The sequence below is a fragment of the Sceloporus occidentalis genome, unplaced genomic scaffold (assembly GCF_023333645.1).
Source record: "Sceloporus occidentalis isolate IW3139 unplaced genomic scaffold, rSceOcc1.0.p SCAF_3, whole genome shotgun sequence".
Classification (NCBI taxonomy): Eukaryota; Metazoa; Chordata; class Lepidosauria; order Squamata; family Phrynosomatidae; genus Sceloporus; species Sceloporus occidentalis.
In genome coordinates, this window is record NW_028316983.1 from 132,025,125 (window position 1) to 132,052,937 (window position 27,813).

General features: G+C 43.4%; 1 protein-coding gene across 2 annotated transcripts in view; it reads left to right on the plus strand.

The window, feature by feature from the left end:
• Positions 1-13,333: 13,333 nt before the first annotated feature.
• Positions 13,334-27,813, plus strand: part of LOC149316820 (sodium/potassium/calcium exchanger 3-like) — a 202,951-nt gene continuing 188,471 nt past the window's right edge. For both annotated transcript variants that reach the window (XM_089516350.1, XM_089516351.1), the window contains exon 1: positions 13,334-13,570. In XM_089516350.1, the coding sequence (XP_089372476.1) occupies positions 13,438-13,570 (133 nt within the window). In that variant the 5' untranslated portion in view covers positions 13,334-13,437. The remainder of the gene's footprint in view (positions 13,571-27,813) is intronic.

Below are 27,813 nucleotides of genomic sequence, written 5' to 3' on the forward strand. Positions count from 1 at the left end.
CGGCGCTCCATTGCACCTGTCTGTATAGTGCCTTCGTTTCCCTGAAAAGGGCGTTGTGAAACCACTCAGAAAGAAACCCTTTTTGAGTCCTAAGGATTGCAACTGTGATTAGCCAGTCACACATAACCTCTTTTGGGGACAAAGTACCTAAACAGGTCAAAGGTTTTGATCCCCAATTGTGAGCCTTTGAAGAATAGAACTATTAGAAAGGTTGCTGCAAGCCGCTCTGGGCTCATGGAACAGCGTAAGGGATTAAATAAATTTGTCATTGCTTTGAGCCTTCAAGTGGATTCAAATTTATGGTGACCTTATCAACCCAGGGAAGAATTATTCTGAGGAATGTGAAGTCGAAGGCTTTCATGGCCGGCATCCATAGTTTTTTGTGGGTTTTTCGGGCTCTGTGGCCATTTTCTAAAGAGTTTATTCCTGACGTTTCACCAGCATCTGTGGCTGGCATCCACAGATGCTAGCGAAATGTCAGGAATAAACTCTTCTAGAACATGGCCACATAGCCCAAAAAACCTACAAAATACTATTCTGAGGAAGTTTGCCATTGCCTTCCTCTAGGATTGAGGGAATGTGACTGGAAACCATGCCCGTGAGAAGCAATTTAGGGAGCTGGGTATGTTTAGCCAGGGGAAGAGAAGGTTTAGAGGTGACATGATATCCATGTTTAAATATTTGGAAGAGTGCCATACTGAAGATGGAGTGAGCTTGTTTTCTGCTGCTTCAGAGACTAAGACATGGAGCAGTGGATTCAAGCTACAGAAAGAGAGATTCCACCTCAGCATTAAGAGGAACTTCCAGATGGTAAGAGCTATTTGACAGTGGAACACGCTACCTCTGGGAGTGGTGGAGTCTCCTTCTTAGGAGGATGGCCATCTGTCAGGAGTGCTTTGATTGTGTATTCCTGCATGGCGGGGGGTTGGACTGGATGGCTCCTGTGGTCTCTTCCATCTCTATGATTCCATAAGATGATTTGGTTTGGGGATTGGGGTAGGAGAAGTTGTTAGTTCCATCTTTACTTAGAGGGCCGATTCCAGAAAACGGTACTCCAGAATTGTTGTTCAGCCCTGTGGCGCATGCAGCAGGAATCCCCCAGGTTCTGCTTTGGGTAGATGCTTTTTAGCATCTTCATACTGCTGACTGAGGTCACATGAAGATTCAGAGAGAGATGTCATCTCTGATGAAATACAGCTGTCTATTTGTTTTTCATTTGAGTCAAAAGAGTTACTATAGCAGGTCCTACAATCAGTAATGGACTGTATGAGGCTATTTTTTTCCCTCTTTATGAGAGGAGGTAGATTTAGGGCCCGAACAGACAGGCCAGAATAAAGCTGCTTCAGTAGCTGAATGGTAGGTTGGAGACCACACACATATACATATAATACACACACACATTCCCACCCATCCACACATCAGTGCATTGATAGTTTGGTTGATGGGGGAAAGTGGCTGAAGCTCAATGACCCCAACAGAAAGTGACCATCCAAAGACAGATTTTCTGCCCCTCTAATCATATCATCTCAATTTCAGCTAAAGGAAGGGATAGGCACTGCTAGGAACAACACCAGAGAAGGCCAAGATTGGTAAAAGTAGCAAAAGATAATGAAAGAAAATGAAACTACGGTATGTGCACATATTGGTTATAAGGAGCTATATTTTTGCAGTTTCCTTGGAACAGTCCCTCTTCTTTATTCTTGCTTGCTCCATTGTGTGGTTCAACCTATTTGAGTTAATTTGTAGGCTAACAGTGTGCAGACAACCTGCTTTTTGAGAACTGAATTTATGAGCTCCTGGTCCATAATCATATGAGTCACTCAACATCTTTCTTAAGAGCATAAACAAAGCCTAATTATGTAGCTTCAGAGCCAATCATGTTTGTCACATTTCCAGGTGTGCCTGCCTAAGACTGGGGAAGTGGCTTTGCAGTGATTCTGTAGTGGCACTTGTTGTAGAGTCTGAGTGCCCTAGTTGTCATAGGTACAGTTGGCCTTGTGTAATCTATCAACTTTGGAAAAACCAGAGCAGATGGGTTCTTCAGGCTTTTCTCCTCTGACTTTTGTGGTGATAAACTTGTACACAACAGATCTAGCCTGAAATTCCATCTCAGCAAGAGAATATACGAAGCAGAAGTTGGCCTTGTCTGAAGCTACCATTACTCAACAGAAAAAACAACAGCCATAGACAAAATCAGTTAGATGAACATAAGAAAAGATCTGCTGGATCAGACCAAAGGCCTATGTAGCCTCAGCATTCTGCTTTCACAGTGGCTGCCCTAGTCCCTTGTAGGAAGCCAGCCCACAAACAGAACAAGAAGCATAATAAAAATCCTCCTGTTCATCTTTCCCAGCAACTGGCACCCAGAGGTACAGTATACTATACATAGTGCCTCTGATACAGGAAATATATCACCAGGACTGCTAACCATTGACATATGTGGACTGAAGCCAATCATTCAGATTGCCTTACCAAGTAGTAAAGAGGATAAGACTTCTTCCCAGCCTCCCTCAATTTCTCTTAACATGTGAACACAATAATATAACCTTGGGACCCATTTAAGTGCAATAGCCATATTGACAATAAGGCAAACTGAGCATACACTTTCATTAGTCCAACAAAAAAGGCACAAAAATCTCATCACAATCTTTCACTGTCCTAAGATATGTTCCATATCATCATATAAGTCATAGTGCATCATACCTGAGAGACAGGTGTGTGGTCAAATGTCTGCCTTTAACCATTCCTGACTAAGAGGTTATACAGTATACTCTGAGAGGTAATTTCATATCATTTATGATGTACTCCACTATTCCCTTTTCTCTATTAGAAAGAAGAAAGAATTCTGTCCAGCCATGTCAGGCTGCTGGAAACACCAAAACCTGTATCTGCATAATGTTTTTGATAGGTCAGTTTGAATTTCCTTCTCTAGGACCTGCTACATACACTCAGGGTATATCTACCATTTTATGTGCTGTAGCTTCATCATATGGAATCCTGAGATCTGTAGTTGGGCAAGGTCATAAGTCTTCTCTACCAAAGATTGCTGGTGCCTCACAAAACTATCTCTATCCTCAATATGACATCCCTTCAAGTATTTAAACAGGGTTATCATATCATCTCTTAACATTCTCTTCTCCAGGCTCAACAGCCCTAGCTCCCTAAGTCATTCCTCAGAAGGCATGGTTTCCACACCCTTCACCATTTTGGTCGCCTTCCTTTGGACACGCTCCAGTTTCTCAACATCCTTTTTAAATTGTGGTGCCCAGAACTGGACACAATATTCCAGGTGGGTCCTGACCAAAGCAGACTAGAGTGGGACTATTACTTCCATTGATCTAGACACTATACTTATATTGATGCAGCCTAAAATCGCATTGGCCTTGTTAGCTGCCACATTGCACTGTTGAATTTGTGGTCTACTTGGACTCCCAGATCCCTTTCACACGTAGTCTCCTTAAGCCAGGTATCACCCATCCTATATCTGTCCATTTCATTTTTCCGTCGTAAGTGCAGTACCTTACATTTCTCTGTGTTGAAATTCATTCTGAAGTTTGATCTTGTCCTCAGGGATCCTGTCCTCAGGGGTTGAGAACCTTTGAACAAGAGCAGTGGTCCTCAGACTTTTTCAGGCCAACACCCCATTTCTTCTTGGTTGACAACCCTAGCACCTCCCATGTGTATTTCTTGATATTAGGTCTATTGTCCTACTGCAAATTCAAATTTCGGTCACTGCTGCCTTTGAACCAAGTTACTTTGGAAGCAGCAACAAAGCAGCTGGCTGAGGAATGACTGAGAAGCTTCTCACTTGTGCTGGCCTTGCAGCAAAGGCCAAAGTAGACAAGAAGTTTCTTATTTGCTGCTGACTGACTGCTTGGTTGTTGCTCCCTGGGTGACCAAGTGCAGAGGGAGAAACCCTTCCCTGGTGAGGAAGGACTCTCAATCCTTCTTCTTCACATGCTTTTGACTGGAGAGTGACATAGATGGGGAAAGGGAGAAATTTTAATTACTCAAGCCATTCCAAGTTGAAGGATTCTTTCCAATAATCAGCTCCGGATACTCCTCCCCGTCTTTCGCCACACAGATTCAAGTGCTCCCCCACCCCACAATATTATTGCTGCTTCTACCTCTTCTCTCAGCCTGTCTGATGAAAGAAAGCAGAAACAGCAGTGCAGCTCCAACCTGCCAGCCAAATCCTGGCAAAGCTGACATAGCTGAAGCAGGGCTCTAAATTTGAAAGCTCCTTTTTGCTGCCACTTCTCCCTCACTGCTATGTGATCTAAGTCCTTGCTTCAGTCACTTTGTCCCCAAATGGTGCCATGCAGACCCATGGAAGCAATGTCCTACACTAAAGCCTCTGAAGAATTTCCCACCCACCACTGGTAGCAAAAGGCATGGCTAAGGGAGTGAGCTCACTTGGGGGATGTGAAGAACAGGAGACACCGCCATACAAAGTGATCAGCAAGGCTGTGCAGTGATTTTAAGGGACCCTGAAAAGATGTTTCATACAACCCTTACTCTCATCCTGGCCCTTAAAGCTGCTGATTCTCTTACCAAAGCGGAGCAAAGAACCTTTTAGAACCGATTTAAACTGCAAGTGGGAATGGCCCCCTAGTCTTTCTTGCACACCAATATTTTGACTGAAAGCCCCCCTGCTGCCCCCTTTCCCCCTCAATGCCCCCTTGGATCTTTCCCCATCCTCCAAGGGATCATACCACCCACTTTAGCAATCACTGAACTAAAGGAAGAAGTGTGGAGTCTGATGAGTGATAAAAAATCCGAAGTAACATAATGTAGAGAAGTCAAGCAAGAGTAGTAAAGAGTAGAATACTTTTGAAGATAAGGAACTGAATCAAACTAAAGTGGTAATATGGACAGGATAACATAATGAATAAAAGTATATAGGCAGAATCAGAGAAAGAAATTATCTAAGATTGTTGTGGTGTGCCTTCAAGTCTTTTCAGACTTATGGTGACCCTAAGGCCATAGAGTGTTCTGGAGCTGAGAGCGTGTGACTCACCCAGGGTAACTTAGTGGGTTTCCATAGCCAAATGGGGAATCAAACCCTGCTTTCCAGAGCTGTAATCCAACATTCAAACCAGTAAGCCATGCTGGCTCAAGCACTATTTATTTACTACATTCAGAGAGAAATAATTGTTATTTCAAGAAAAACTTGAAGAGAAAGAACAAAAATTCCCACACAAGGGAATCCCCAAGGTCCTGTCCAGTCTTGGGCTGGAGATAATGAGGACTGCTTCTGATACTAGCAGGAAGGGTAACCAAGCTTCAGGGATGGGAGCCTCTATTGGCCATATTCAGACCCTCCTTAGAATCATAAAATCATAGAGTTGGATGGGACCAGAAGAGCCATCCTCTCCAACACCTACCATCCAGGACTTCACAATAAAAGCACTCCTGAAAGATGGTCATCCAACCTGTTTAAACTCCTCCAAAGAAGGAGAGTTGCATACACTCTGGGGGCAGCCTAGTCCACTGTCATACAGCTCTTGCCATCAAGACATCCTTCTATTGTTTATGTGAATTCTCTTTTTTTGTCATTCGAATCCATTGGTTTTTGCTTCCATCTTCTGAGCAGCATAAAACAAGCTCACTCTATGACCTCTTTCCCACTATCTTTTAAATCGGATTGCAAATCAGTTTGAACCAGTTTAAATGACCCTGGTTCGCACTTGAACTGAATTGCTGAAGTGATTCGGAGAGGGGGGAGGCATGTGCCAGACCCATTTAACCCACGTCTTTTTGACGCTGATTTTTTCAGCATTTTTTTTTTTTTTGATAAATCAATTCCGCGCAAGTGTGAACCAGATGCGGATCAGAATTGATTTAGATTTGCCCTTTGGCTGGCTGGAGTAGGTCCATTTTGAATTGATTCAAGTATTTAAATATTGCTACCATATTGGCCTTAAAGTTATAAACAGCTCGGGATTGGGTTGTGTGAAGGTTTGTCTTCATCTGTATGAACCTGTTTAGGATTGGCTACAGAGGGTACCAGTGGCTTAGGTCCCCCCTAGTAAAGTCCAGCAGGTCAGTGGGTACAAGAGAACAGGGCCTCTTCTGTAAAACTACCACACTTTTAAATGTCCTCCCATAAGAAGCCTGCCTGACTCCCTTTCCATTTTTTAATAAGTGAAAGAATGTGTTTCATTCCACATTCTATTTGCTGCTGTTTTAATTGCTACATTTTTTTTACTAAAAGTAACAGCTTGTGTTGTTTTAGTTAACTATTGTTTTCTGCTTTTAAGAGGGAGTAGAGAAATAAAAATTGTACTACCCTGAATAAATAACAAAGCAGGAAGAACAGGAAAGTTAGAGAGGGAAAATTAGAACAACCCCATTTAACTGTACTGAAAAGTCCCACCCATTGAGTACAATAACATTTCTATCCATGAACTGTGACTATAGCATTGCATTTTATTTTTAAAATGGGTGGATGAATAATGGTGAATTGCCAGCATAGATGTGATAACTGATGCCAAAATAAAGAGGGCCTTATAGATAAAGACAAAGAAAAAAGAGCCAAGGAGCTAAAGCAGAGCCCTGGTAAACCTTGATAGACTGAGTAAAGAAAGAAGAGAAAGAGACATTAAGAGAAACATGATAAGTACAGTTAGTGAGATAAGAGGGAAATTAAGACAAAACACAACTATGAGAACTGAAATCATACAACGAAGAATGAATGAATAGCATGTTCCTGAAATACTGAAATCAGACTCAAACTAGGGATGTAGCTATGGTGGCAAGGAATGAGGACAAAGTACTCCTGAACAAGAATTCAACTTTCCACCAGTTCTCAAATTTCTAGCATTGCAGCAGTGGAGCGTAGTGCCAGTGTGGTGTACTGGTTTGAGAGTTGGACTACAACTCTGGAGACCAGAAAACAAAGCCCTGGTTGAGCATACAAACCCACTGGGTAACCTTGGACAAGTCACACTCTCTCAGCCTCAGAAGATGACATTGGCATGAGCTCCCCAATGCAATCTCCAAAACAGCTTCCATGCATCCAGTTGCAGAAGCTGACCTTTGGTCAAATACTCTATCCCTGCAGTTCTCAAGGGTGACTGTTCCACAGGAACAGGATCAATCCCCCAAGCCCTTCCATGCAGAGCAGAAGGGAGGTCCCCCTCATGACCAACAGCATTAAACAGGTTGGCCCTGGCTTTTCCTCCATGGGCAAGACATGTTATGGCATCTTAAAGACAAACAAGTTTTGTTTGGCACAAACATTTATGGACTGCAGCCCACTTCATAAGATGCAAGATTACTCCAGGGGAAGTTAATTTCATTATGGGCTTGTGAAACATGTTAAGTCTTTTAGACTCTTTTGTTGTGTTGGTTGCAAAAGGTTAACATAACTTCATGTTGTTGTGTACCTTCAAGTTGTTTCTGACTTATGGTGACCCTAAGGTGAACCTGTCATGGGGTTTTCTTGGCAAGATTTGTTCAGAGGAGGTTTGCCATTGCCTTTCCCATAACATAGCTATACGCCAGTTGTTTTTTTTCTGTCTAGGCAGATTCCTCCCCTTTGCAGGGTTTATCAACAAGATAAAGTGATCTTCTGGGAGTGGAGCTGGAGCTATCAGGCACTCTGCTATGTTGCTACAGCCCTGCCTGCCACAGGTCAAGGCTAGATCAATTGGCAACTTCACATGTTGGTGATATGATAGCACTATATAAGTATTTGAAGGGATGTCATACTGAGGATGAAAGAAGCTTATTTTCTGTTGCTCCAGAGAATAGGACACAAAACAATGGATGCACCTCAACATTAGGAGGAACTTCCTGACAGTAAGAGACAGTGGAACACACTCCCTCGGAGTGTGGTGTAATCTCCTTTGGAGGTTTTTAAACAGAGGCTGGAGGGCCATCTGTCAGGGATGCTTTGATTGCAAGTTCCTGCATGGCAGGTGATTGGACTGGATGAGCCTTGCGGTCTTTTCCAACTCTATGATTCTGTGAAAGCTTGACAAGCTAACAGGCAGTGATCCTTCCCCTCATTATTCTGAATTGTCAGCAGGCAGGCCCCTGAGGCTGCATAAAAGGTTGGCACTGCCAGGAAGTACAAAGGACATAGTTGGAGGTGTGGGAAAGGAGGGGAAGATAAGAGAAAAGGGACAAATAGGCATATGACCAGGCAGAACTGGCTTGGTGGGCAAGGCAAGCAGTGGGATTGACACATGGACTGCCAAAATGTGCTAGAATGGATGAAAAGGGTGGGTTGGCCCAGAATTGGCTCAGCTAGCTGGTGAGCTGTATCCTCCATTTGAACATAAGGCTTCCTGTATGGGCAACATGACTTGTTTTTCCCCATACAGGGTACGACCTGTAGTCTCTGTGATTCCAGCCTATATATCACCCAGGAGGTCTTCAGGGTAGGGCAAAACAAATATCCTGTTGTGTGTCATGATTGCTGCTGTGGCTGAGGAGATAGGAAGTTGTCCTGTGGAGTGTGTAGGAAGAAAGTGCATCCTGGATGTCCTCTCTCTTCTTTTCTCTGTGCCCAGATTCTTCCCACCTCCCCACCTGGGCCAAGGTAAGTAGAGGCATGGTCTCTCCTTCTTCCTTGAAAGCTTCAAGCTTTCACCTGCTGCTTCCCAACCTCCTGCCCTATAAATAGGGTTGCCATAAGTCAGGACCTGCAAACCGGGACAAACGCAAGACAACATTTTCAAATGTAGGACACAATTTTTTAAATGGAGGACACATGAAAAAATTGGATGATTTATTAAAAAATGTTAATATAAATGCATGTTTCTTAGGCATGATCAAAATGGAGGGCATTTTGGCATTATTCCTAGACAGATGGCAGAAATGTACTTCCCTTTCTGGCCAAACCACCCCCCTCCCCATTCCGTCATCATCACTATCATTTTTAAAACAAGGCAGACCTGTTAGCATCAAAAGCACCAAAATACACAAAAAAGATACTTTGAGGGAAATAAACCTTTGGAAATGGGCACCCACCTCCTCCTCCTCCTCCTGTTCTTCCTCCTCCTCCTCCTCCTCCTCCTCTTCCCCCTCCTCTTCCTCCTCCTCCTCCTCTTCTTCCTCTTACTTCTTCCTTCTCCTCCTCCTCATCGTTGGTTGAATTTCGCACCAGGAAATGGCGCTTTGCTTGCTTGTTTATAGAATGCCTAAGAATTCAGGGTTTCTGGGTGGTTTACCATAAAGAACTGAAACTACTAAAGTAAAATACAAACACGAAGTCAAAAACAGAATAAAAGCAGCAACTGCATAAAACCAAAACAGAACCAAGAACAGGGGATAACTCCTGTGCAGAGAACTTTAAAAGCAGTGGAGATTTTAAAAATTGAAATAAAATAGAATTTTGGTTTGGAATAACAAGGATGTCACCTGGTGCTCAAAACACTGCAATGTATGTACCATGCAGGCTTCTCTTTAGAGACAGAATACCCTAATTAAGATCCAGATATCCAACCACAACCGATAGTTTTTAAATTGATTTGTATATGCTATGAGACTTTTATTGAATTGTGTAATATTGCTGATGTAACTGTTGATATACTGTATTGCTTGATTATTGTACTGCTTGGTATTGTACTGTATTGTATTGTGACATATGTCACATAACCAGTATATTGTGAACCGCTTTGATCAGATGGAAAAGCGGTATACAAATAAAAAATTTATTTATTATTTATATTCTGTGTGAAGGGTTCATCACCTGGGTGCCACTGCTGAGAAGGCACTTTCTCTCGCAGCTGCCTCCTTTGGCAACGGTGCCAGGAGATCACATTTAATGAAATGGTGACACAGAGGTGGGGCTTATATATGCATTGATGGCATGGCATCAGATGACCTCTCCCAGCAGTTTCATGTAGATATTATACACCAGGGATGATAAATCAGAGCTTGTAGGAACCCATGGCTTAACTGCAAAGTGGTAGGCTCCTCATCTCCAGCACAACTTTATGAAGTCACCCATCCAAACATGAATATAGCATAGTTTTATTGAAGCCCAACCCAGACAACTTCATCCAGAAGCATGTCTGGGGTGATGGCATCAAAATTGCCTGGAGGTCCAAAAGAACCAGATGGGTTGCTTTCCCATGTTCATTTTTTCATCAGTTATCATGGCACAAAGCAGATCAAGGCAGTTTCCATCCATAAGGGGATTTGAACCCTACCTGTAGATGCCTAAAGACTAGCAGTAGCAGGCATGTTGCTGGGTGAGTTGGAGAGGCTGATGGATCAGGAATACTGTGGCATCATTATGTGTGCCGTGAGATGCAGGGATAGGAGCTAAGGTGTGTTAGCAGCTCATTAGAGCCTTCTACTTGTGAACTTTGTTGTCAGTCCAGTTCCTGATCGATGGGCACTTGAGACATCACATATCTGTCATATGGATGTCACATTTTGATTTTCTGGTTCTCTTTTCTCATCTCTTCCCAGGCTCAGCATGTGCCAGATAACACAAACCTCCACCAGCACAGAGCTTTTGGTCCCCAGCATGATCTGACTGACTTCCGGATTGTTCTGCCAAGTAGTTTTGAATGGCAACGTGTGTATCACATTTTTGAGGGTGAGGTTATTTAGAGCAGCTCCTTGGATAATGATTTCATACCACCAGCAGTGACTTCTGAATATAAACTATTTAGGTTTTGAAAATTTTAAATAGCAAGAAGATTATGCAAAGCTTCTATGAATATAAATGTTAGGTTGAATATTTTAAGGACATACCTTCACCATCTGTTGGTAAATATGGCTAATTAGGGTGCCTTTTTTAATTGTGGAGGACCCCAGGGAAGAAAAGTGACTTGAAATACATTTGGGGAGTGTGTTTGGAAAAATGTGGAAAAAGAAGAAATCAATAAATAGCAACATTGATTTACTGCCTTTTCTCTCACTCCTTTTTGTTGCCAGTCAGGCTCCACTTGGATGTGGAGACAGGTTTCTGTTGAAGAAGCAAGTTTCTTTCTCTTTCTCCTTTTTTCTCTAGCCAGGGCAGAATTTCTAAAATGAACATCCATCCAGCTTTCTCTGATGTGGCCTCTTTTGACTTGTTCACACATGCACCTCATCACCTGATGACGGCAATGTCATCAACACATATGCTACTCTCACCCTTCAAAGCGATGACTGGTATGTATGAATGAGCCCATTAGAGAACAGGAACAGGAACGATGGATTCAAACTACAGGTCAAGCGATTCCACCTCAACATTAGGAAGAACTTCCTGACAGTAAGAACTGTTCAAAGGTGGTATACTCTGCCCTGGAGTGTGATGGAGTCTCCATCTTTGGGGGTCTTTAAACAGAGACTGGATGGCCATCTGTCATGGGGGGGAGGGGGGCTTTGATTGTGAGTTCCTGCATGGAAGAATGGGGTTGGATTGGATGACCATTAATTAAGGGTCTCTTCCAACTCTACACTTCTATTCTGTGACCATCAGGGACAGGGTATCCCCAATCCTCATCCCGTGTACTCATTACCAGCAGAGGGCTGCCAGCCCCACAAGCCCCATTCCTCGCCCACAAGGAGGGATCAGTTCTGAAGTTCAGTTCTAAAAATGCATCTTAAAAATTATGTTACATTATGGGTGAAACCTGCCAGGTGGGTGGTGACAGTGGGTACAACAAGCGCAGGCTAGACTGAGACAGAAGGGGCTGTGAAGAAGGCAAGGCGACCCAATACCCCCACCGCAAAGGAGGACAACAAGGCACCACAAAATGGAGGACATTCATGCCACCGTTTTCCAAGCCCGGTGAGATAGCACCTTTGAGAAACCAAACCACCCACCCCTTGGAGGAGAAAGCACTCTGGATGTGCTCAGGGGAACTCTTTCTAAGATTCAACAAAGGAAAGCCCTGGTGGCGCGGTAGTTAAATGCCTGTACTGCAGCCACTCACTCACAAACCACAAGGCTGTGAGTTCAATCAGGGTCGATTCAGCCTTCCATCATTTTGTATGTCACTAAAATGAGTACCTAGGCCATGTTCTCTTCCTCACCCTTTCCACCTTGCTACCTTTATTGTTGTGGGTGACTGCATTCCCTGGTGGCACAGTGGTTAAATGCCAGTACTGAAGCCCTGCAGAGCCTCAAGGTTGTGAGTTGGATCCCAAGCAGGGCTCCAGGGTCAACTAACCCCTCCTTCCTTCCGTAGGTTGCTAAAATGAGTACCCAGATTGTTGGGGGCAATTAGCTTACATTTTGTAAACTGTTTAGGGAGTGCTCAAGTGCACTGATGAGTTGTATAGAAATGTACATGCTGCTGCTATTGCTAAAACACCCTGAAGGGGTTGGGGGTAGACAGCAGCAGGGAGAACCACTCCACCAAAAACATCTGAGGAAATGGACTTGAGTCTAGGAAAGCCCCTGCTGCCAACTTCTTCCTTTCAGTGACTCTCAAATGGGTTACAAGATGTCTCTCCACACACATTTGGGTACTGCATGACACAAATGCATCTGAGGAAACAGACTAAAGCTCATGTAGCCAACTTTCTTTCAGTGAGTCTCAAATGTGCCACAAGACCTGCCTCTCTGTACATTTGGCCATTACATACATTCAAATGTATCTGAGGAAAGAGACTTGAGTCTAGGAAAGCTCATGGGGGCAACCTCTTCCTTTCAGTGAGTCTTAAGGGGGCTACAAAATCTCTCTCCATACATTTGGACATTTCATGACACAAATGCATCTGGGGAAGCAGACTTGAGTCTAGGAAAGCTGCGGCCAACTTCTTCCTTTCAGCGAGTCTCAAAGGTGCTACAACACCTCTCTCTCTCTCCATACATTTGGACACTGCATGACATAAATGCCTCTGAGGAAACAGAGTGAAGCTCATGTAGCCAACTTTCTTTCAGTGAGTCTCAAAGGGGCCACAAGTCCTCTCTGCACATACATTTGGACACTGCATGACATAAATGCCTCTGAGGAAGTGGACTTGAGTCTAGGAAAGCTCATGTGGGCAACTGCTTCCTTTCAGTCAGTCTCAAAGGGGCTCCAAACTAACACTATATCTTTGAAGCCCCCCCCCCCCAGCTCAGGGGGGAAGGGGGCTTTGGCAGAAGAAGACAGCAGCCAACCACCCACTTCCCTCCCTCCCTCCCTCCCAGTCTCCCCTCTCTGAGGAAGCCCTCCCTCTCAGTGGCCCAGGTCAGTCCCTCTCAGGGGCTGGAGGGGGGGGTGGTCTCCTCAGCAGCCAGAGCCCCTAAAGCCCTCCCTCTCAGGGGGCGGAGCCTATCCCAGCGTAAGCAGCAGCAGCAGCCCCCTCCCCTTCACTCTCTCTCTTGCCAGCCCTGAGTCCTCTTCCTCCTCCTCCTCCTCCTCCTCCTCAGTGGCTGCTGAGAGCCCAGCCCATGGCGCAGCGCCTCCTCGCCTCCGCTGCCTTCCCGGCTCCTCCAGGAGCAGAGTGAGGGGCTCCCAGGGCTCTCCATCCTCCTCCTGCCCAGGGAAGAAGATGCTGCTGCTGCAGCCCAGGGGCCAGCCTCGTCGTGGGAGGAAAAGGCTGCTCTTCTGGGGCCACTTGGGAGTCCTGGCATCCATGCTGCTGCTGCTTGGAGGAGCCTTGGAGGGGCAGAGGGAGCCAGCTGGTGAGTGGGGCTGGGGAAGAAGAAGAAGAAGAAGGGGCTCCTCAAAGGCTGGCCAGGGCAAGCAGAGGGGCAGGGACCCCCTTCTCCTCTCCCTGCCCCTCCTGCTTGCCCAGGCCAGCCCCTGGCATTTGGGAGAGACCACCACCTTCTTGTGTCTCTGAGGCTCCCTCTACAGAGCTTTCTTTGCTCTTACAGCTCTGACCTCCCCTCCTTTTTTGCTCCCCACTTACCCTCAATATACACACACACACACACACCCCTTAACCTTGGACCAAATCTGGAAGAGAGGACCCCCCTCAAACACACACACACACAAACACACACAAACACACAAACACACACACACACACTGTGGGATAAGGTATTGCTATTATATTTGCTATGATGTATTTGGTAGGGGGTGGGTGGGTGTATTACTTATTTGCGATCCCTTTACTTTGTAATCCGCCTTGATTCCGCAAAGAAAAGGCGGGATAGAAATAAATCTTATTATTAGTATTACTATTATTATTATTATACTACTCTGCCCTGTAGACCACAATTTGAAGCTGAGTCAGTGACCCTGCGATGCAGCAGCAAAAAAGGCCAATGCGATTTTAGGCTGCAGCAGTAGAAGGAGGGGGTCTATTATTATTATTATTATTATTATTATTATTAGCCTGTCTTCCTCCCAGTACGGGGATTCAAGGTGGCTAGATTAAGAGAAGTAATAGTGGCACTCTATTCAGCTTTGGTCATGCCTCTCCTGGAATAGTGTGTCCAGTTTTGGGCACTACAGTTCAAAAAGGATGTTGAGAAACTGGAGTAGGTCCAAAGGAGGGTGACCAAAATGGAGAAGGGTCTGGAAACTATGCCCTGTTTATGTTCAGCCTGGGGAAGGGAAAGTTAAAAGGTGACATGATAGCTCTTTTTAAAGTATTTGAAGGGATGTCATATTGAGGAAGGAGCAAGCTTGTTTTCTGCTACTCCAGAGAATAGGACCCGGAACCCTGGATGGAAGCTGCAGGAAAAAAGATTCCACCTCAACATTAGGAGGAACTTCTTGACAGAGAAGTGGAATAAGCTGCCTCGGAGAGTGGTGGAGTCTCCTTCTTTGGAGGTGTTTAAACAGAGGCTGGATGGAGGGTGCTTTGATTGAGAGTTCCTGCATGGCAGAAGGGGGTTGGACTGGATGGCCCTTGGGGTCTCTTCCAACTCTATGATTCTAGGTGAAAGGAACTCGCCTCGCCGAGGAAAAAAACCCAGGAGAGAGCCACCTTGTTTGTGGTGTGTTTTCATGCCATTTCCGACTTAAGGTGAACCTTTCATAGTTGGTTGTGGTTTTTTTTTTTTTTTTTGGCAAGGTTGGTTCAGTTTGTTTTGCTTTCTTCATCCCCTGAGGTTGAGAGAGTGTGACTGGGCCCCTCCCAAGTGGGCTTCAATGGCTGAGCTGGAAAGCATTGGTCTCCAGTGTCACAGTTCGCAACACTCAAACCGTAGGGTCTCCATAAAGTCTCCATAAAGGACTTGAGGGCACCCAACAGCAACAACAAATGGATGTACGTTCCTGGAGACCTTCGCCAGCCCTGGCCTTTGACTGGGCATCCTCCTTTTTTCCAGGGCACAGTCCTCCATTTCAGCCTTCTGCCCAGGAGGAATTCCACATTAGGAGCATGGTTAAGAAGGATGGATTTAGATTTATATGAGTGTTTTTAGCTCTTTTTTTTTGGGGGGGGGGGGGGGAGGGGTTTCTACATTTCTTCTGGAAAGCCTTACATTTTTTTTCACAATGTCTTGTCCTCCTCTGCGTAGAGGACTTCTGGTCCTGGCATCTTCCTCTTCAAGATGGCTGAATGGTGTGTGGGTTTTAAAGGAGGAGAGGGATTGGAGGGACAAATCCCCTCCCCTCAGGTAGTAGGGCAAGCCATCCATCCTTGGATTTTGAAAGGTTTCTCTTTTTCCAGGTAACCAGATATCCTCCTTTTCCAGGACATGTCCTATATTTCAACTAAGTCCAGGACTAATTTCAGAATGTCCAAGAGGAATGTCAAAATGTTCTCCCTTTGGAGCATGATGAAGAAGTATGCATTGACAATCATATGAGTGTTTTGAGCTTTTCTTGGGCCAGGTCCTCCATTTTCCTGGTCTGCCCTGCTTTTTGTGGTGTCTTGTCTTCCTCTGTGGTTAGGACACCTGGTCACCCTGCCTTTTGCAGCCCCTTCTTCTCAGCCTTACCTGCCCTTGTTGTCTCCCTTCAGCTGGCAGGCTCTATCTGTAGTGTGGCTTCATCCCTCTTTGCTGGTAGGAAAAGTGGTTTGTGGGGCTAGCAACCCTCTGCTGGGAATCAGCCATCTGTAGTGCCATTGGACTGGCATGCCAAGGGGAGCTCTGAGGCACCATCATTGATGGGGAGGTGGGTGAGTTTGACCCATTGGGGGCAAATTCCTCCCCTTCCTCAGGAGTTCAGCTGGTATTAACTTGATGTCACATCTTCAGGAGGATGCTGTCCTTGGGAGTTTCTATCTCATGTACTGAAATACCTTGGGTCAAATCCTGTCAGGTCTATTGGTCACTTTACACATCAGTTGATGCATCCCCATCCCACACCCTTTTTTTTGCATGTTCTTGAATTTCCTTGCATTGAAACAATCGTGTACCACAAGAGCGGGATTTGGCTGGGTTCCCAGTGATTTTAGTGGCCTTAAGTGCACCAAACACTGTGGCCAACCTGCATACATCATAATTTAAACAGGAACCCAGGCATTCGGCTTGTGATTCGATAAATCGTATTTGTAGGCTACATCTCATCTGCAATCCTGTACCGGAGAATGACTATACTGTACTGACGTGCTGGGGAATGACCCCATTTGAACTCAGTAGGACTTTTTAGGACACATTTTTAGAATGAAACTGTTGCTTAATAAAATCAACTATTTGATTAAAGAACCGTCCCTCCCCCTACCCAAAGAGCTAAGGAAATCCTTATTTTTATTGGTAAAGGGGAAGAATGGAAACAGTGGGCTGGAAGCTTAGAGCTCACTCATGAGACAACATGTTGCTGGTGCTCACCAGATCTCCTGGAGGAATCAGCTTGCAAAAATGAAAAGAAAATTAGCTCCACCAAGGAAGGCAAGCAACATTACCTTCACTTCCAAGCAGACTGTAAGGCAACAATTCTCCCATTTTTCATGGGAATCGCTCTGTTGAAATCAGGGGAACTTATTTCTTATTAACCTGATCTAAAAAAGATGCTCCGTTTCTTCAGAACATTATGCAGTTGCAGATGAATGAAAATTTCATCAACTGACCAATGGCTGAAAGTCCTAGGCTTGATGAACTCCACTTTCATTCATCAGGTGACACCCTTAATTGTCAGCTTTGAGGAGTTTGCCCCTTGTGTAATAACTATAGTTAGCATGTCGACAGCTACACTGCACATATGTTTTTATAGTCATCTTTATTGCAGCCCTGTAAGGTAGGTTATTCATATTCTTGTTCATGTATAAATCCAGGATTGTGTCTAAAGATTGTGTCTAAGGCTTGCCTAATAGCTTGGTGGCAAAGGGTGGAACCAAAATGACATAGATCTCTCAGTCTCTTAGCTGCCATGCTATGACAGCTCTTGTTATAACAATTCTTTCCCCACTGTCAAGTTGCCTTGTTAAGTCTGAGCTTCCCTAGAACCCCGGGCTTCCCGTCCATCGGTTGCATCAACCAGCCAATTTCAGGAGTGGGCTTATCAGCCCAAGCCTTCATTGGAGGATGTGGGATACAACCATGCTCAATAGCATTGTGGCAGCAGATGTGCATTTTCACGAGTTGCAAATCTCTGTTTTGCTATGGTTGCATAACTCTGGTGGAAAGGCTATTCATTAGATTTCTTTTGTAATCCCCTCTATGCTGTTGGATTTTGTGAAAGGAAAGGCTGTTTACAATGCATCACCTATCTTTAGACAAAGGGAAGCCCTTCTGAATTCAAAGGGGGGGACCCATTGTCTGTCCCCTGTTCATATAGAGAGTGTCACTGAGTCACTGAGCCTACAGTTTTAGAAAAATGAACTGTCTGACACAGTTTAGTATTTTTGTATTGTGGCAGAATACAATGGAATTCTGAGCTAGAGGATAGTTTTAAAAAAGAAATAGGGATAAACGTAGCATATCCAGTTTGGTGGTTGGCAGACTGATACTTAATTCCAGTTATCTATGGATTCTTTTTCATATAATTGCCATAAAAACACCCAGAAATGAAAATGCAATGATATGGGATTAATATTTGCATTTAAAGTTTGGAAAAACAAACATAAAGACAAAACTGTGTGAATCATTCCTGTGGTAGTATAATATGACACTTCGTTGTTTATTGTTGAGTGCCATAAAGTTGTTTCCAACATATGGTGACCCTAAGGAAAACCTATTGTGGTGTTTCTTGGAAAGTATCTTCAAAGGGGGTTTGCCGTTGCCATCCTCTGAGACTGTAAGAGTGTGACTTGCCCAAGGTCACCCAGTGGGTTTCCATGGCTGAGCAGGGATTCAAACCCTGTTCTTCAGAGTCATAGCCCAACACTCAAACCACTACACCACACTGGTTCTATGTGCACTCAGTATGCACTCAGTATGGATTTATATAAGGAACATCAGACCTGCCTCCCCTATGCGTTCATGAGCCAGCCTCTCTACATGCTGCCAATAATGTACACCTCTGCATGCACAGAGCCCTCTGTCATACAGGCCAAATGTAGAGATGGTGGATGACACAGAAGATAGATGCAAAAGGATTAGCCTACACAAGCCTTTTCACGTTTTCCTAAAGTATAGGGGAGATCACTCCTCTCATCTTAAATCATGTGCCTGGCTACTACTAGATGTATGCTACTGGACATTCTCCAAGTCTAAGCTTGGAGAAGCAATAGTCTCCCCCAGCACAACATTTGGTCACATGTGCAATATGGCTTGCTCTGCGCTGGAATGTGGGCCTCTAGGATGAGGTAAACTTCACACCTTAAGTGCCAAGATGTCTCCCAGCAGCCAGAGTGTTTTGTGGCCAACTGAAATGGGTTCCTTTGTCAGTCCTGTTCACATATAAGGAGATGTGGTGCTAACTTTACCACTGAGAAGAATGTGCAGGATCCTTTTGTCACCTGAACACCTTCCCTTCCCTTCTGTTCTTTCTTTCTTTCTTTCTTTCTTTCTTTCTTTCTTTCTTTTTTTGCCATTCCCAGCTAAAAGAGGTCCAGTGGACTGAGACAGGCGTTTGACCTATAGTCAGTACTTCAAATCCCATTTTCTCACTGTTCTCAAAGGAGTGGACCTGGCAAATCATAGTGGTAGCACAGGGCTTTTCCCTTGCCTTTTTCCTACCAATGCAGAGGCCTTCTGTGTTGTTATAAAACATAACAAGAAGTTTCCTACTGGGAGAGAATGTAGATACTGGAACCACTTGCTGAAAATAGCAGGGGTGCTTTCTACAAGCCCACTAAGAAGATGTTGCACCCATACCATCTAGCTTCATACCAGACTTTTCTTAATAGGCCTTTGTAGTTCCACCCTGACTGGCATATCAGCGGAAGCCTTGAATCTGGAAGCACTTAATAGAGGGTCTCCTCTGGAGGAACAGAGTTTGATGAAGGAAAGTTTTGAATGTCTGAGCAACTGCGCCATCTTCTAATAGGAGCTTTTCTACATGTTCTAGAGTACCGAAGGCGTGAGATTTCGAGATTTCAGTACAATGCACTGCCTTTTCTTTTGGTTTAATGAATAAATCATTTAATGAATCATGATAAATTTCTGGATTGGGACTGGCCCTCGTATGAACTAAAGTCTGCTACCAGGGAGTTTATGTATGTGTCCTTCATACTGAAGTTATGTAAGATAATGGAGTGGTTCCCAGGATACATATTCAGCTTCATGAGATATTGATCACTTAAGATGAAGTGAGGCATTTTTTAAAATTACGCACCTGAAACTTTGAAATCTGGAGAGATTACCCCAACCTATGGCAGAAGTCTACAAGCAAACAGCTGCTTCCCCCTGAAAGAAGACCAAGATCTGATGTGTGGTAAAAGATCATGTGTTATAAACTGTCTTCAGCATCAGAATAACCTGCATGCATTTTGCAGGATTGTTGTAAAGTAAGGAGGGTAAATAAGAACACGGACATGAAAGGACTGTACAGAATGAGTGTGATAGCCATATACTTATTCTGAAGCAGAACCACGCATGTGTTGTTTTTGAAATACTAAATATGACCATAAAGACCCAAGTAAGGTTATGAATTATAATACAGAGCAAGCACATTTGCAGAAAAAACTATGGTTTTGCTGATTTACTTCCAGATCAAATAAATTAAGCAGAAGAACAAGAAAAGAGGAGATAAGCTTCAGCTTCCAAAACATTAACTGCTGTAGCTATTCATTTTAAGAGGAATAGCTTTCATTGATTGAAAGTAACCCTCTGTCTAGTGTATCAGATACCAAGGTGTTGCAGAATATTTGCAAACATCCCAGCTTCTGAGAAGTTTTAAAACTGACAACACAGCGGGGCTATACCCCAAGGAGGTGGAAGATTGTTTGTGTAAAGGAAGGCAGCAGAGAAAGCATTATGCACTACATTCTCTCTGTATGTGTGTGTTTGTAAGAGAAAAAGAGCACGTACATATATGAGGGTAGTATCACAGAATCATAGAGTTGGAAGAGACCGCAAGGGCCATCCAGTCCAACTCCCTGCCATGCAGGAAATCACAATCAAAGCATACCTGACAAATGGCCATCCAACTTCTGATTAAAGACCTCCAAGGAAGGAGACTCCACCACTCTCGGAGGAAGTGTGTTCCACTGTTGAATTATTATTTATTATTATTATTAACCTTTATTTATGAAGCGCTGTAAATTTACACAGCGCTGTACATACAATCTTTTAGTTAGACGATTCCCTGCCCTCGGGCTTACAGTCTAAAAAGACATGATACAGAAGGAGGAGGGAGTGGTGGAGGGAAAGGGTAAGAGGTCCAGCAGTTCCTCTCTACCTCCAAGGCCTGGACCAAGGCAGATGGACTGGAGGGAGGGGGAGGCTTCATAATGGATGGTTAATCATTTTCCAGGGAAAATACATACTCACAAGTAGGATAATACATATACAGTACATAGCAATACAGGAAAGGGTTCAATAAACAGGGACCACAAGAACATCAAATAGTGAGCGACAATTATGCAATGCCTGGGAATGCTTCTCTGAACAGGATGGTTTTCAACTCCGTTTTGAAGCTGGTTAACGAAGTGATGGCTCTTGCTTGTGGGGGAAGAAGGTTCCAGGAGTGAGGGGCAGCAAGTGAAAAGGGGCGAATCCGGGATGGGGCAGAGGAAATCCTGGGCTGGGACAGCAGACCTTGACTACCAGAACGGAGGGCCCTGGTGGGAAGGTGAGGAGAAAGAAGGTCTGATAAGTAAGGAGGGGCCAGGCCATGGAGGGCTTTAAACGTGGAGAGCAGGAGCTTATACTGAATGCGGGAAGGGAGGGGGAGCCAGTGAAGGGATGCCAACACAGGAGAGATGTGGTCAGAGCGGTGGGTGGAAGTGATAATGCGTGCAGCTGAATGCTGAACAGAGATTAAAGGACGGAGGTGAGAAAGAGGAAGCCCAGCCAGGAGGACATTACAGTAATCAAGTCGTGAGACCACTAGGGCATGGACCAGGATCTTGGCAGTAGAGGCGGAGAGATATGGTCGGATTTTGGCAATATTGTATAAAAAGAATCTACAAGCCTTGGCTGTGGTCTGGATCTGAGGGATACACGACAGAGAAGAGTCAAAGATAAAACCAAGACTGCGGGCTTGCTGGACTGGTTGAATAGAAATGTTGTCCACAGAGACAGAAAAGGAGTGTTGAAGGATGGGCTTAGGAGGAAAGACAAGAAGCTCCGTCTTGGACATGTTGAGCTTCAAACGCCGATGGCGCATCCACTGCGAGACAGCTGTGAGGCAAGACGAAACTTGCTGTTCAAGCCTTGGAGAAAGGTCAGGGGCGGAAAGATACAGCTGGGTGTCATCGGCATACAGATGGTAGGAAAAGCCAAAAGAGCTGATGAGTTTTCCTAAGGACAGTGTGTAGAGAGAAAACAGAAGGGGACCCAGAACAGAGCCCTGGGGAACTCCAACAGATAAGGGAACAGGAGAAGAAGTCTGGCCCCCTGCAACTACTGCAAAAGATCTGCCAGACAAGTAAGATCTAAACCAGTCGAGAACAGAGTCTGAGAACCCAAGATCAGAGAGGATATCAACTAGAAGACAGTGATCAACGGTGTCAAAGGCTGCAGACAGATCAAGAAGGATGAGAACAGAGTAAAGGCCATTAGCCTTTACTGTCAGGAAGTTCCTCCTAATGTTGAGGTATGCGAGTGACATTTCAGTAATGCATACATATAAGAACTGCATGAATGTGGTGTAGTATTTGTGTGGGGAGGAAAGGGGTGTTTGTGAGAGAGTAATGTGGAATGCACAAGACAAAATCTAATTTGCAAAATTTTCAGAGGCTGCTCCCACCCTGTGGAACTCCCAGGGGAGACTAGGCTGGCCCCCTCACTGCTGGACTTTCACAGGCAGGCAAAGACATTTTTGTTTAAACAGGCCTTTTGAGATCTGGCAGGCTTGATTTTATTGGGAGATGAGAGGGTTGGTCTTGGATTGATAATTTTAACTTTGCATGTTTTCAATTTTGTATTTGTAATTTTTATATTTTACGATTTTAATTATACAATTTTAATTGTGTTTAAGTATGTTAGCCACCCTGGGTCCCACTTTGGGAGAAAGGCGGGATATTAATTAATTAATTCATTCATTCATTCATTCTAGAACTATATTTTTGTTATCTATTTCTTCACCAAAATGTGTTCAGGAACATATTGACTTAGGACCATTTAAATTTCATTGTGTTTGTTTGGAGTAATTTATTTCTTGGGTCAGCATAAGTGGGGCCCCAAATTCTTATCTTTGCCTGGCTTTTTTTTTTTTTAATGTGTTTTGCCCTGTTATGCTTTCCACTCCTCTGGCAGAGATTCCTAGTGCCCGCTTGCCTGAAGGGAAATATAAGGTCAAAAAAGTCAGGGATAAAAAAAACCAGTTACACATTTGCCTAGAGGACTTGTACCTGTATGAATGACTGCCCTTATGAAAGAGGCCGGAGTATTTTGTCTTTCTCAGTTACTTACTCATCACTCCTAAATTTCAGCTACCTCTGGGGATATCTGCTGAACAGAGTGCAGCAAGACTACAAAGTAGTTCCTAGATCAGGAAGAAAACAACTGATCTATAGCCAACTATGTAGGGCAATATTTTCTCTGATCTGCTTGGTGGGTTTTCCATGTTCTGGCTCCCTATGGTTTTCCTATTTTGATGTCAAAAGAAGTTTTGGAGATGAAACAGAGGCAGGAAAGAAGTTTTACCAGAGTCTGTTTTCAGTTTTTGATTTGTTGTGCTAGAGATTTCAGAAGTGCTCCTGGTGCACTATTGCAAAATCATGGTGTCAAAGGGCTGGCTTTTCCATCAGGAGCTTAAGTCATGACAGTTGGCCTTCCACATCTAAAAACAAGACAACTGAGAAGAGATTCATACGGTGCCTACTGCAATGGATCCCTCTTAGGGAAATGGAGTGGATGGATGAGTATCTTGGGTCTAGAGTTGAAAGGAATGACAGAATGCCTAGTTAGGTGGATCTTTCCCCTGCCAGCCATTCTCTTTTCTATTAGGTAGATCCTGATGGACAGAATCTTTCATCAAGTCAATCTGTCTCACACTCCTCCTTGGTGACTGCTCCCAGACTGTGGAATTCCCTTCCATGGGAGGCTATGTTAGTCTAGTGACTTTTTTCTAGCAGGCAAAGATCTTTTTATTCAAACAGGTGTTTAATGCTTAATTGGTTGAAGGGAGTATTTTAAGGGATGAGCGTGCTTTATTTTTAACTTTATTGTTACCTTTTTAGATGAGATTATACTTTTTGAAATTTTAAAAAAGTAAAGGTAAAGGTTTCCCCTTGTTTAGTTGTGTCTGATTGTAGGGGTGGTGCTCATCTCTGTTACTAAGCTGGCTGAGCGAACATTGTCACATACAATTCCATGATCATGTAGGCAGCATGACTGCACAGAATGCTGTTATCTTCCTACCAAAGTGGTACCTATTTATCTACTTGCATTTTTACATGGTTTTGAACTGATAGGTTGACAGAACCTGGGACTAGTGATGGGAACTCACTCCGTCATGTGGTGCTTGGGTCTCAAACTGACAACCTGCCGACCATGCGATCATGAAATTTACTGATACCTTAATATGACAACTTGTTTAACTAAGCTCTAACTTTTTATTGTAAGGGTTTTAGCTTATCTTATTTTAGCCTTCTTGTACGCTGCCTTGGGCCCCATGCGGGGAGAAAGGCACTATAGAAATAGAAATTAACTAACTAAATTAGTCAATTCTGTCATTGGTACTTGTGTATGGGGGTAGGGTAGGGAATGTGAATTTAGAAGGGGAAAAGCTATAAAGGTTTGAGAAGTGTAGTGATAGCAACAACTTTTTAAGGGGAAGTGACTTTTACTGGACTCCTGTAACTAGAACCTCTTTCAGACATACACAATGGGAATTTCACACGCTTGAGGCACAGCAGGAACTGTCCCATCTCCAAACACCCACATGTTAGGTTGTGGGGGTTCTGCTGTCATGGAATGGAGAGCTGTGGACCTGTGTAGGTTTCTGCATGAGCTTGAACCCCAATTGCATATGAACAATATATGATTAAATCTTCATGCACATAATGGGTGAGAGGGGCCAGTGTCTTTTTGATGAGTAGAAGTATCTTTTCTAGGGATATGTGCCAGCTGTCTTCCAGACTTCTATTGTTTGTATCAAATTGTTTTGTCTTTCTTTTAAATTCTTTTATGTTTTTAATTTGCCTATTTCTATGTGGTTACCTAAGGCAGAATTTCCTTGAGAAATGTCCCCAGAATGCTTATGCTGCAGGCATTTTACCTGAGAATAAACTTCCAGTGTCATTTTGGATTGCACATGTGGGACATATTTAGTGACAACTCTGTGGTATAAACATGCTCTATGTCATTTTAAACACATAGGGAATAGATTTGTGCTTTTATGTTGAATCATAACAAGGGAACCAGCTTTAATGGGAAAAGCAACAATTATCCCATTCTTTCCTATGATTTTTTTAAATACCTGAAACCTATCAGCATATTCCTTCTTAATCTTCTTTTTTCTTTTCTTTTCGGCTAAGCTTACCCGTTTCCACCAGGCACTTCCCTTTGTGTCCTTGCTAATTCTGAAGAGAGTGATGCTATTACTTCTGGAATCTTACAACATTGCTCCTAGAGTTGTGTCCTGGGATGGCCCTTTGAACTCGATCATCATATTTCTGGCTTGTGCTCAGTGTAGTTCCTGAAATCCTTCTAACAAGAGTTGCTGTCTCATCAGTTCTTCTTCCTGTGTAGTGTCTTGGTTTTCTTATTATCTAGACAGATCATTTGTATTGTAACCACCCTTCAAGGAATTCAGGAAGGTGTATATATAACTCATCACCACTTTGCCTTACTAGCCCCTCTTTTTGCCTTATTAGCCCCTCTTAAAGAAAGTTTCCATTTGCTCCAGTGTGTGTTTCTGTAGATTTGGTAAATGTGCTATCCATTCTTTTATCTAAGAGCTGATATAAAAATACAAGTTTCTTTTTCTGATTGTCAAAATCAACATTTCTAAAACCATATTTTAGAGGGTGCCATATTCAGTGGCTACTGTCTCAGATTAAGAAACTCTTATCAGAAACTCCATAGAGTTACTCCCAGACCAACTGGTCCAATGACCAAGTAAAAGGAAGCTTAAAATATCCATACGTAGCGGACTTAGCACAGAAACCCAAAGTTTCTTTTTGTGATGTTTGGATATTCTATTCACAGAAACAGCATAGTGGGAAAACACCCATAAATAGGAGATGCTGTGTGAAATTAATATTTATGGGTAAATTAGAATCTTTTCAATTTGGAGTTAAGTGAGACAGTGGATTTCTTTTATATCACACAGGTAAAAATGGTGTAGAGCTTCTCCATGTGTGGAGATGATATCACTTGGGTCAGAATCCTTTTTCTCATGGAAAAGGTCTACACATTGCTATATGTGTATAATGCTTGTCACATGCATGTAATCCCTGCACATGACATGTGCATGATGGCTTAAAATACAGAAAGAGAGACACCTTGGTACAGCAAGAATGGAGCTAGCCTGTATGGCCTCAGCCTGATCTTTCATGATGTTCCAATGCAGGAGGTGGTACTTGTTTGATTTTGTAAAGTTAAGGCAAGTTTTAATAACTATTGTTTTCACTAAGGATACCACTCTTCTAATAAAGGCCTTTGAAAAGGGAAACTCTCCCTTCTTGTCACATTCTGCCCTGACTGAACCAACAATAACACCTTCTAAGTTAAACTGATTTAAACCAAAACCATTTAAACGAGCAGTTTAAATCACTAAAGTGACAGGGCTATTTTGTAGCATCGATTCAAACCGGACATCCTATTTACACATTCTTTGGACACAAAATCACTCTCGGTTCAGAAGTGGCCCATTTGCTGAGCTTTTTCTAGAGAGAATCTCAGGCTGAAAATTTTCTGAAGCTTCAGAGGGGGAAAAAAACTTTGGGGAAGAGGATACTGTAGTGAGGCTGGCACTCTCCCTAATGTTTAATGGAAGAGGGGGATGTAAGCAAGGTAAGTGGAGGAAACACATCCGAAAGGAAAGCTGGCAGAGAAGTGTTTGGAATGCATTAGAGGTTGTAAAGGTGATATTTCCATTGTAAAAATTGATGTGAATTATAGTTTGCCTAGGCTTTGTTGCCATGATGGCTTTCCAAGGTTCTTATTAAGGGCAGGGGAGAGGTCCTGTCAAATGATAGTTCCTAGGAAGCTTTGCACCAAGACTTTCATCTTGGTAAGGATTTTGAAATTCCTGAGAAGAATTTGTGTCTGTCCCCCTAGTGTTGCTGTTTTTAGGATTAGTTTTAAGAGGTGGAAGCAGACAATACTGAATGGTCTGAGTTCTTGAAATCTGGTGACATCACTTTACTATTTGGTTGCTGTAACCATTAAAACATACTGGTTTACAATAAGTCCAAAACTTTAATAGAATTTGCAAGCTGTTCATTCAGCTGGTAACGGTCTCAGATGTGAAAGGAAGGTCTGAAGTTGCGCAACACCTATAGTAGAAACATGGGATGTGAGACGCATCAACCGGGGAAGCTAGAAATCATAGAAGAAAAAGGGAAAATATAAACATTGCAACAAAGTAGATGGAGGGTGGGTGGGCCATTTTCTTTCAGATAATTATATAGTAAATGTACATAACAATTTAAGAAGAAATGAAGTAGTGAAGTCGAAGACTTTCATAGCCAGCATCCATAGTTTTTTGTGAGTTTTTCAGGCCATGTGGCCATGTTCTAGAAGAGTTTTTTCCTGACATTTCGCCAGCATCTGTGGATGGCATCTTCAGAGAATGTCAGCCACAAATGCTGGTGAAATATCAGGAATAAACTCTTCTAGAACATGGCCACCTAGCCCAAAAAACCCACAAAAAAATGAAGTAGTGTTCGTAGTGAAGCATTATGTAGCAAAAAGCAGTCAGGGGATCTCCTATTCACAGGGCCACCATATATCAAAGCCGCTGCACCCTTTCTGAAAGAAATCCTTGGTCCTATACTATCCTTGGTTCTTCAAGGGGTGGTGGTGATGAAGAGCACATTTGCCAAACTACAATAAGTGAACCAGTGGCTATTCTTGAGCCAGTCTAGGCTGTGCAGGAGAGGACTTCCTCCTCAGGTATTCTCTCTGGAGCTGTATGAATTGGTCTCCAATCTCTCCACAGTCAGTAATGGGTCAAGATGAGCTTATTTTTTTTCGTTTAAAAGTGTTATAAATTTCAGCATTTTTTATGGTTTTATTGTGCATCATGTCACCTTTATTTTATTTTTGTACACCATATTGGTGAGTTTCAGAAAGGCAATATAGAAGTACCATAAATAGGCAAAGAAACAAGATTCCCATCTGACAAAGTGGTCTGAAGTTCATCTTCCTCCCAATTAGTTTCAGCGATGTTACTGGATTCCTTCATATCTTTTTCATGATGAAATAGCAATAGCAACAGCATTTACATTTCTACATCACTTAAGAGTGAACTCAGCACTCTAATCAGTTTACAATCTGTAAGCCAATTGCCCCCAACAAATTAGGTT